Source organism: Typopeltis vanoorti, chromosome 18, assembly GCF_054136105.1.
Source record: "Typopeltis vanoorti isolate ZY-2024b chromosome 18, IOZ_Tvanoo_1.0, whole genome shotgun sequence".
In the NCBI taxonomy this organism is placed as follows: domain Eukaryota; kingdom Metazoa; phylum Arthropoda; class Arachnida; order Uropygi; family Thelyphonidae; genus Typopeltis; species Typopeltis vanoorti.
The window spans coordinates 669,035-681,039 of NC_143566.1; the positions used below are offsets into that span (position 1 = coordinate 669,035).

Consider the following 12,005-nt stretch of genomic DNA (forward strand, 5'->3'; position numbering starts at 1 on the left):
ACAACAGAAGTATCTCTTCCAGCTTAGCACATCATTTCTGTACATATAACCACACAATAGAGTGGCAAAACAGCTCCATGCCATATCTGGATGACGACTACAGACATCGTTTATTCAAGGAAGCCACAATAGTGTTAATAACCGGTGGAAACCTCAACAGAAATCAGGGTGCAATCCTAAACAGTTTGTGGAAAAACCTGATCCTCTCTCTAAATCAATCTGAACTACAGCTAGCCAGTAATCACATTACACGTTTCCAACAAACACGCATGCATGATAATGAATAAGAACAATAAGTCCTCTCTGTCATGCGAACATGTAACCTCAGCTACTAGTTAGTTTACAACATTTTTTATGTTCCTTTCAATTTGCATTTACTAGTTTTTATGTCTCCGTAAATGCCTTGAAAAAGCCAGACAGTTTGCTGGCGAAACTGGTAGGCTCTAATGTAAGTTTGTTTTTATAAATGGTCAGTAATAAATAAGTTTGTATTTTAATTTGTTATTTTATCTTAGTTAGTAAAGAAATTAAAATACAAACTTATTTATTACTGACCATTTACAAAAACAAACTTACATTAGAGCCTACCAGTTTCGCCAGCAAACTGTCTGGCTTTTTCAAGGCATTTACGGCTTTATATATATATCAAGATCATCATCAGGAATATTATGACATAACACCTCCAGGGAATCCAAAGGCTCATCGAGGGAGGGCATATACTTGACAAGTTTCCATCTCCACCGACTGCAACTACCTTCATCATCTACACCAATGCCATCTACCGCGACCACCACCACTAGCATTTTCACAGACAATTACAAACATCCATGCCCACAACTGGATTCAAACCCACAGCCTTTTGGCTGGAGAGCGAATACACTAACCATTCGGCTAACCAGGCCGGTAATATATACATATATTATGAGCTGTATCAAGATACACTATAGTAAACAATAGCATTACTGTTCTGATTAACCATTAACCTTAGCCTGACCTCTGGCAATGGAAAAGAAAAAGATTTTTAAAAATATGCAATAAAATTAATAATTAAATACTTAAATAAGTGCAACATCAATTGCTGCTGGTTAGGATTTAATTCTCTATGGCGCTATTATTTTTAAGTTCTGTTTATTGTCCATCGGCCACTGACTACATGTTGATATTTATTTCTAAATTAAATTAAATTAAACTAAACTTGCCAAGGAATTATATCCGTCATTAATCCTTTCTACAAGTGTGCACAAACAAACTTTGCTTGGATAAAGGATTGAACAAGAATATAATTTCTTGGCAAGTTTTATTTAATTTATAACCAAGTGAAAAGACCTTCTAGATCTTTATATCTGTTCTTCTTGGTTTTTGTGTTTGCAGATTTTTGGAGTACTGCAGTTGTTCCCTTGTTTCCTATTTCTAGATTTTATCAGGTTTGCAGATAGAATCCAAACTTTTGGGATTCTTAAGTTATGATTCTTGTTGAGTTTGTAATGATAGATTAGCATCTCAGAGGCTCTTTGAATTTTCTTTTGTACCAGGTTTGATGCTGTTTGCTTTTCCTATCAATTATTCTGTGGCCCATTGTAGTGCATGATAAGAAAGGCCTGATTTTCTGTAATTAAAGAATTTAGTGTGTTTTTATTCTGTTTCGATGGTATATCGTGTGCCTCCCATGTAGGATAAGTTACATGCATTTAATTTTGTAGATGGTTTGAATGCAACCTTTTATATTGTATTTTTGCAGTGCACCACCTATTTTCTCACATATTACCTTAATGTTAGGAATAGTTATGGTCTTATCATTTTTTTTTTAATTTTTAATTGCATTCTTGTAAAGGATTCTGTTGAATGTTTTCCTGTTGTAGCCATTTATTATTTAATGTTAGCCATTCTCGAAATATATTCACTATAAATATTAAAAAGATAGGACGACAATATACTACCTTGACTATCCCCTTTTTTCACTTGAACACTGTCTGTTTCTCCAAATACTGTTTTTACCGAAGCTTCTTGATTGTCGTACAGCTCTCTTATCGAGAATGTGATGCTCAATGAGATCAAGTATTTCCATTGATCTCATTTACAATTCGCAGTCTGTTGTGATCCAAACAATCAAAAGCAGGTGAATACTTCCATCTGAAATTCTCTTGTTCTTTCCATAATCCATCTCATGTTTGCTATCTGGTCTGAGAAAACGAAGTCTGCAACACAAGTTCAGAGGAATTTCTGCACGCAATATGGCAAAGAACCTCCTGGTAGGCATATGATCTAAACGTGGCACAAGAATTTTGTGGAGACAGGCTGTTCTGTACATCATCCAAAGTCATTGGGAAGTCTGCGTGCTGCCAATGCTGTTTTGGAAGAAGTTCGAGAAAGTATCTGGTCTGAGAAAACAAAGTCTGCAACACAAGTTCAGAGGAATTTCTGCATGTAATACTGCCAAGAACCTCCTAGTAGGCATACGATCTACACGTGGCACAAGAATTTTGTGGAGACAAGCTGTTCTTTACATCATCCAAAGTCATTGGGAAGTTCACGTGCTGCTGATGCTGTTGTGGAAGAAGTTCAGGAAAGTCAAGCAGATGGGCGTCTCGGCAAATTATAATTCCATATGCGACTGTGTGGCGTGTTTTCCAATAGCATCTACATTTAAGACCCTACAAATTTACCCTTGTACAACATTTAAAGAAAGACTCTAAGAAGATACGCCAGGATTTCTGTAAAGAAATTATCAGTAGGATAGAACAAAATGAGGACATTTTTGGACACGATCGATTTCAGTGACAACTTTTCACATAAGTGGGCAAATAAACACAACTGCAGAATTTGGGGAAGAGAAAATTCACACACCATTGTAGAACATGTTCGCAGCACCCCTAAGGCTAACATTTTTTTGCACCGTAAGGAAGAAGAAAGTGTATGGACCCTTCTTTTTACGGAGTCTACCATTATTGGTGGTGTGTATCTGAGCATGCTATGAGGGTACCTAATACCACAATTAGACGATAATGACCATGACAGCCACTTACATTTCTAGCAAGACAGAGCATCTCCTCATTACCTGACAGATGCAAGGTCACCCGTTTTTCCAGCCAGATGGATTTGTGGAAGGGGGGGGGGTGCATGTAGCGTGGCCAACATGTTCCCCAACCTTACACTATTAGAATTTTTTCTTGTAGGGCTTTGCGAAAGATCGAGTGTTTGTACCACCACCACAAGCCAATTTGGATGAGCTGCATTCTGGAATTACTGCTGCCATTTCTTAAGTATTGCCAGATATGTTCTGCCACATGTGACTGGAAATTCATTCCAGATGGGACGTTTGCAGAATTTCTGGAGGCAGTCATATCGAGCTTTAACTGTCTGTGTTGAAACTTCAAGTGTTACGCTACATTTGCATGGTAATAAAATTTGTTCATCTAACACTGTTTACCTTCTGTTGTTGTTCAAAGATGTATATCCCATTTTGAAACACCCTGCACACTAAGATACCTGCATATATATACTTTATTTTTGCACATAGTCACCATTGACTTCCAGGCATTTTTGATGTCAGGCGCTGCTTCATATGCAAGAACAAGAGATAGTCACTGGGTGCAAGGTCGGGACTATAGGGCGGGTTGTCGAAAAGTTCTCACCCAAACTTCTGAATTTGCTGGACAGTTCTAGCTGAAATGTGAACTCACATGTTGTCATGCAAAAGCATGATTCCTGATGATAGCATTCCTTGTCTTTTGTTTTGCATTGCTTGTCTGAGTTTCTTCAGCATTTCACAATATGTGTCATCCTTAATTGTGGTTCCTTACTAAAGAAAATCAACAAACAAGATCTCTTTTTGATCTTAGAGGACAGTGGCTATTGTTTTTTTTTTTGACCGAGGATGCCTGTTTGAATTTTTTTTGGTTTCGGAAATTATGAATTCTGCCACTGCATTAATTGTTGTTTTGACTTGATGTTTATGAAGAAATCCACTTTTCATCACTAGTCATGATATAAGAAAAAGCTCATCTCCTTCATTTTTGTTGTAATGCTCCAAAATTTTTTGAGTTGATTCCACTCATTGCTGTTTATCAGTCAGTATTTTTGGGACCCATCTGGCACACAATTTCTTATACCACCCCTTTTCTGTAAATTTCAGGAATGACTGCGTGTGAAATTTCTGGAAATTCAAAAGTTACAGACCTTTCCTTCGTGTAACTGCAGTTCTCACAAATTTTCCTGTTTACTCTTTCCACCGAATCGTCTGTCACCTCACTGCCAGCTACTGCACTCTTCATGCTGAACACATTATGCCTTTTAAACAAAATGACACCATTAGGTCACCATTACATTAGTCCCATAAACCTTACTTAGTTTTCTGCCAACAAAAGCAGTATCATACGATGTACCTCACAACTGGCTGGATTTTTTATCTCGGCACTTATGATAAATTATTCATAGAAAACAACAAACGATAATGTGATGAAGGTAAAATGGTCAGTAGCTAGCTAATGAGTTGCTCTATGCTACCACACGTTTGTGACCTCTCTCTCTCTCTCATATCTTATTTTGCAGTAAATTCTGAATGGACCTTACTTTCTGGAAATGCCTTGTATTTCTTTGAAAGATCAAATTTCCTCATCCTGAGATTTTGTTGATCAGCATATATATATAAACAAGAAACAAGCTACATTTTGCTACACATAAGTATGCTGAAGTATAACTGTTTTGTTAACTGTTTACAATAGCCTTACCTCTGGTGAAAAAAATATGTAAAATGAAATAAATGCAAAAAATATTCATAATAAATTATAATGAAAATATAAAATAAAATAAATTTTTATATAATATAAATTACCAAGAGTATAAAAAAAAAAAATTGCAGTGGAACTACACCTGCATTTTTTGTCTATATTATTATATTAAAGTTTTTAAATTTTTATTTTATATATTTCTGCATTATGTCTTAAGAGACAATGCAGAAACTGACCATCTATGAGAAAGCAGTTGAAGAGAGTCTGAGAGAGGTTGTCAGTTAATTAAACCGCCTTCTTCTGGATAGTATAAAGAATCTTTAGAGAGGTTTTGGTGCACCACCCCAAATATAAGAGCAATTCCAAGTTTGAGCAGATTTGGAATTTGGACAGAGTAAGTAGCTGGACAGTTGTAAAGTAACATCTTGAGTGAAAGAAGATGTCGGGTTTTTTTGGAAGCTGTGAGGATGCTATAGATGTGATTGTGCCAGGAAAGACCAAGAACTATGTGGAGAACAGAGATCTGGTCTTGACTGTTGAGTTTTATCAAAGGAGAATAGAATCAAAGCTTGTCTCTTTTTTTTAACAACCAAAAAAAACTGCATTGAAGGGCAACTAGGTTTTTATTGCACCATTGAAATATGAATTAGAGACCGGTGCTTATTGTAGATGGTCTTGACATGAGACGTTTAAGCATTGTAGGGTTTGTTGTATCATGCATACTTTCTACCCAGATCAAATGGCTTACAAAAGCAGTTTTCTTAGGTATTATGAAAAAACCAACTTGCTTGCAATAACCCTTTTATTAAAAAGATACTTAATTTTTATAGAGATTCAAGTTATAAATTTAATTATTTGCTTAAAATTTGAATACATATATATTTAACCTATTAATATTGGGCATGTTGTTATTTTATTTGAAATTTTAATATTTATTATGAAATCTGTTATCTTCTTTGCTTGTAGATTTGCTCAGTAGACAAATTTGTGGGTAGTGTTAATTCTACATTACGTCAGCAGCATGAGAAGCAGCGCCTCTCTTCAATTATTAACAGAATAGAGAGCTATGATGCTGTAGATGTTACCAGTGATGACATAGATAAAGTAAGTGTATAATACTAAATAAACTGCAGCAATGAAAATCTGTCTCACATAATTTATGCAAGAAATAATTATTTATCATGCGTTATGGATGTCTATTATATGTATCTATAGGCAGTTGAAAGTAATCAGAATAGAGCCTGGTGATGAATCCATGTAAGGGAACATGTATTTCGTTCATTATTTTCTTTATGTTATTAATCTTAAAATTCTTTGAACTGTGATCTTCATACCATTCTTCACTATGGTTGATAACCTAGTCACTTTTGACTGTGCCAAATATAGTTTTGTCTGTTCGGTTTTACAAAAAAATTAACCCTTTCTCTTTGCGCTTTGCCCACGCCACAACTCTGTCATGTCATAGATCTTTAATTATGGACACCCTGATATACAGGGTGACCATAATTAAAGAGAAAGTGTTCAGAGCCCTGTAGTGAAAAATGTATTGGAGATGAAATTCACCCAAACTTGGTGTAAATACACTGTTGAACATGGGGTTTTTATTTACAGAAGATAAAAAAATAGAAAAATTCTACCACCAGGGGACATTTGGCACTATAAGCGCATGGTATGGGATTAAACAGTAATGGCTAGAAGAGGGACAACAAATCAATTTTGGTGTTTGTATAATTTACAGATGTGTTTCAATATGGTCTCCTTTAAGGACTACATTCTGTGAATGGCATTTTATATAGCAGAATGCAACAGATCTGCATTGATTTACCTCACATGCAGTGTCATTCTGTCTTTCAAGGTTGCTAAATCCGGAATATGTCCTTCATATACCACATGTTTCAGATGGCCCCACAACCAAAAGTCACAGTGGTTGATATCAGGCAAACGAGGTGGCCATGCTGTGGGAAATGCATGTGGAAAACGACTAATCACTCTGTGTTCTGGGAAATATTTTCGTAACTTTTGCTGTACTAGCAATCCAATGTGAGGTGCTCCATCCTGCATGAATATGGTGGGCCAAGGCATTTTTGCTGCTGCAGTTGCATCACAATAAAGTTGCACAGCATCTCTCAATACCTAACAGCAGAGATGGTACAAGTCACTGGTCCTGTCAGGCAAAGTTCTTCAAAAAATCTGGACTGATAGTAAACTATGTAGTGAAACCACACCACACTGTGACTTTCTGTGAGTGTAAAGGGATCTGATGGAACATGTGGGTTATTAACAGCCCAAATGTGGCAATTAGGTGTGAGTTAACACTACTGTTCAGATTTGCAGTCGAGTTTCCTCATCACCATGAAGCAATGCTTGATGTATGGGAGATCTTGTAGGGGAGAAACCTCAGCATTTGACAGGATTTTCCACACAGTTGAGTATGGCAATTCCAGTTGCTTTGATATTGCCTGAGCAATGCTGGACCTTGTACATTATTCATTCCATGTTCCATGATGTCTGTTGCAACTTCACCAGCTTGTTGAGGAATAATTCGTTTGTGTCCTCATGCTCTCCTCACTGCTAAAAATCTGCTATTTTCAAATCATAAAATCATTTTTCTAAGATTTGTTATCATCATTGGACCTTTTCTCCTATCCTTCAAATGCCAGAATTCTCGAAGCATGGCATTAGTGTTACCGTGTTGTTGATAGTAGAACTTGATTGCATGTTCTGGTGAGGTGAGATCCATAGCACTGCATCATTCTGACAACACAAATCTATTTGGGATCTTCCTTATATCCACCAACTTGTCAGTAGAAACAATGAGATTATGAAAAAATCACGCAATTCTAGTGCCAGTTGTCTGCTCGTTGCAGAATTTTGTACTTTTTTTTCCTGTAAATCAAAACCCAATTTTCCATAGTGTATTTACACCAACTTTGGTTTAATTTTCTCCCATATATTTTTTGTTACAGGGCTCTGAACACCTCCTCCTTAATTATGGCCACCCTATATATACACACACACATGGTTTTTAACCACTGAGATACTATATTTATTTGCACTCTGGTATTTTATAAATATACAGTTGACCTGTGAACCACATGGGTTTGAATTGCACAGGCACACTTATACACTGTTTTTGTTTTTTTCAAAAAATATATTGGAAAATTTTTTGAAAAAATGTTTTCACCAGGGAAGCAGGGCAAACAGCAAAAAGTCAGCTGCTGGAATAAATCCTGAAACACACACCAACTCAACATCACCAGAGCTCAAGATCGGTACTCTCAACATAAGAAGCCTGAATGGCAAAGAATGGAGCTAGCTGAGGAATTGGATAAGTACCAGATCGACATAATAGGGGTAACTGAAACAAAAAAGACAAAAACTGATAATATCTTTCTAAGCAATAAAAACAAAATGTTATATTCAGGCAATAACAATCAGGGAAAAGGAGGAGTAGCTATGCTATTCAACACTAAATACGAGGCTAATCTTTTTGAATGGCAGGCAATATCAAGTAGAGTGATGTGGGCAAATATCAGAATGGGGAACTGGACAATAAGACTTATTTGTGCCTATGTTCCCACAGAAATTCCACTAAGGTAGAAGTGGAGTAATTTTTTGAGGCTTTCGAGAAAGCAACTGAAAGAGTGAAAAAGGAACAGTTGGTCCAAATAGCAGAGTAGGAAATGATTGTCAGTCATAGAAAAATGTTTTGGGAAAATTTGGAGAAAAGAGCAAAGCTAATAATGATGGCAAATACCTGTTTGATTTCTGCTCAGGACATGGAATTGTTATTACTAACACAGTGTTTCAACATAAAAATGTGCACAAATTCACAGGAGAAGAGGCAAGGAATGAGAAAAGTCTCATTGACAGAGATGTTTTCTCACTGGTGCAGGACGCTGAAGTATACAGATGATTTGAAATTGGAAGTGATCACCATTTAGTCTTGAGCAGGATAAAATTGAATTTCACAGTGAAAATAATATGTAAGAAAGTTTTAAAGCAAATAAAAGTTGTGTAGCTATCAGATATGAAATGTAGACTAAATACACAAACATTATTCAAAAAAAAAATGAAAGAGTTTGAGAACAGGAACCAAACCTTGAAGAGTCAGTGGCAAATCCTTAAGAAAACATTGATTGATTCAGCCAGAGAGGCATGTGGTGAGATTGCCTGCAAGGATAGAAAAATCAGAACTCCATGGTGGACATGGGAATTTCAAGATGCAGTGAAGGAAAAGAAGAAAACATGTCAAAGTTCCTGGCAAATAAATCAGCTTGTGCTGTAAGAGAATACAGAGACAAATGTAATAAATAGCTAAACACTGGACAACTAGCTAAACAAAAGTCATGGGACACCATTGGTAAGAACTTAGAAAATAAATATCAAGGTGACAAAATATTCTGGAGGCTGTTCAAAAAGCTCAGAAATGTAGGAAAGAGTGCTATAAAAGGAATTAGAGATGATAAAAGTGACATGAAAACTGGTGAAAAAGATAACCTTGATGTATTGAGTAATAACTTCAAAAAATTGCTAAATGAAACAAGTAATGATGACAGCACAGTGGTAAAAAACACTCAACTGACATGTAGTCAGGAATGTATATCCATACTTGAAGTAGAAAAACGTGATAAAAGCCTGGATATGGAAAGGCATCAGGAGTAGATGATATTCTACCAGAAATGCTCAAGTATGAAGGTATAAAAGTCTTACAGTGTCTGCACTGCCTAGTTAAGAAGGCCCGGACAGAAGGACGAATTCCAGATGATTGCAGTAGAGCTCTCATAGTATCCATATATAAAAAAAGGAAATAAAACTGAATGTGAGAATTCCCGAGGTATTTCCTTACTGAGTGTTCCTGGTAAGATATATGCAAGTATAATTTGAGAAATGTTGAAAGGATTGTGGAAGAAAAGCTTGGTAAAGAACAAGCTGGATTCAGGCCAAATAGAGGCTGTGAGGATCAGATTTTCACATTAAGACAAAGTTGAGAAATCGTGGGAATATAACAAAGATCTGTATTTAAGTTTTGTAGATATGGAAAAGGCATATAACAAGGTGCCAAGAGAGAAGATATTCAAAACGCTACAGTTATATGGCGTGAATGGGACATTATATCAAGCAATACTTAGTCTTTATTTGAGTAGTAAGTCAAGAGTTGGAATTTAAGGAAGTACAGGATACTGGTTTAATGTTAAATCGGGTGTGAGACAAGGATGTACATTATCCCCACTGTTATTCATTATCTATATGGATCACATTATGAAGGAAAGCAGTATTAAACATGATGTCAAAATTGGAGATGTTAATATCAGCTCTTTGCTTTATGCAGATGATGTTTTACTTCTAAATAAATCAGGTACAAGTCTGCAAGATTCCCTGACTAAATTGAATTACTGTTGTAATAGATATGGTATGAAGTTCAGCAATAATAAGACAAAGACAGTGAAAATAGGCAGAAACATTGAAAATATGCACTGCATTGTGAATGGAGAACCTGTAGACCAAGTGAAACATTTCAGCTATTTAGGCACGATTTTTAGTGAAGATGGTAAATTAAATATGGAATAAGAGAGAAATTAGCCAAAACACTAAATTAACTGTATACAAGACAGAATTCAAGCCAATTTTATCTTATGGATCTGAGAGCTGAGTCAGAAGTAAAACACTTGACCATATATTTGCAAAACAAGTGTTGTCTGCCAGGTTGGCAGGAAAAAGACGCTCAGGAAGACCAAGATATAGGTGGGTTGATACAGTAAAAAGTGCCTAAGAAGATACAAATATAAGGTCTGATAATATTGGAGTCTTGACAGATAACAGATTGATTTGGAGGAAAATTGTAGATAGGAAGTTAGTAATGATATAAATTTTTCATGTAGTACTATCATATCCTGTACACCCCTTGAGGGTACATATCAGGAATTTGATGATGGTTATACAGATATCTCCATGGAGTCAGACTCATCGTAGGAGATACATTATTTACACTAGCCATCATTCACACATTACCAATCATATCTCTCCTTAAACTCATTTGCTTATGAACCATACACAACTACCTCTGGCAATGCATTCCACCCATCCACCACTCTCCAAACAAAAAATCTAGTTCCCTAACACTCTTGCTAACCACACTCTTAGACAGCTTTCATCAGTGACCCCTTGTTCTCTCCCTTATGTACTGAAAGAAATTTTCATAATCAATCCCTTTAATAACTTTGCCTCTCGGCTAATTTTTGAAACCTTCAGACTGTCAATCTATTCTCATAGGGAACATTCCACAGACCTATCATAATCTTGGTTACTTTCCTCGGATCGTCTTCACAAGTTCTTCATCCCCACAGAATTTGGGAGTCTAATCTGTATGCAGTCAATTAGACCTTAAGCCAGGTGGCCTTATTAAAGCCTTATATAGGGAAATAATAACTCTCTATCCCTGCTTGTTAGTGTGTTCTTCAACAACCATGTAATCTGATGTGCTGTTTTGTCTTTGCAAAATCATTGCTTGTCATCAGTTTCCTCCAGTTCAGTTCCATCAATATAGTATGCAGCTTTTGATCTCTTCCGAAAGTGCATCACCCTGCACTTCACCACATTAAACTGACAGCCATTTACTTTGCCCATACTGCTAATTTGTCTTTCTGCAGGATCTCTTCATCACCTTCTACCATTGCTCTTCTCAGTTTAGCAACATCAGCAAACAACTGAATACTTCCTGTAAAATGATTACCTATATTATTGATATACAGATTAAACAACAGAGATTAAACAACCAAGTACAGTACTGAGCCTTTGGTACACCACTAGTCACTTGCCTTCTCCTGGACTCAACTGTTTCATAAACCATTCTTTCATATCTGTTCATCAATCACCCTCTAATCCAAATCACCAGATTTATATCCATCCCCATTTGCTCCAATTATGCAGTAGAGTTCTATGTGGTATCTTGTCAAATGCTTTTGCAAAGTTTAGCAATATCACTGAGTAGTCATTTCCCTTATCCAACTCCATTGTTACTTGATTATAAAAAGTAAGCAAATTGCTAAGGTAAGACCTACCCTTCACAAAACCATGCTGTTCCATATAGAGTATCGTATTCCTATCCACCCAGTCCTGAATTCTGTCTTTCACCAATTTCTCTACCTTAACCACCACCCCTGAGATGCTCATTGGCTTATAATTTGTTACTTCTGTCTTGGAGCCTCCTTTATACAAAGGGATTATTTTGTCCACTTTCCACTCCATTGGCACATTCCCAGTACCTGAGCTTAAATT

The 12,005-nt window shown here is 36.3% G+C and overlaps 1 protein-coding gene across 3 annotated transcripts in view; it reads left to right on the plus strand.

The window, feature by feature from the left end:
• Positions 1 to 12,005, plus strand: part of LOC150096456 (pleckstrin homology domain-containing family G member 5-like) — a 322,023-nt gene that overhangs the window by 189,730 nt on the left and 120,288 nt on the right. For all 3 annotated transcript variants that reach the window (XM_090408400.1, XM_090408402.1, XM_090408401.1), the window contains exon 8: positions 5,694 to 5,831. In XM_090408400.1, the coding sequence (XP_090264526.1) occupies positions 5,694 to 5,831 (138 nt within the window). The remainder of the gene's footprint in view (positions 1 to 5,693; positions 5,832 to 12,005) is intronic.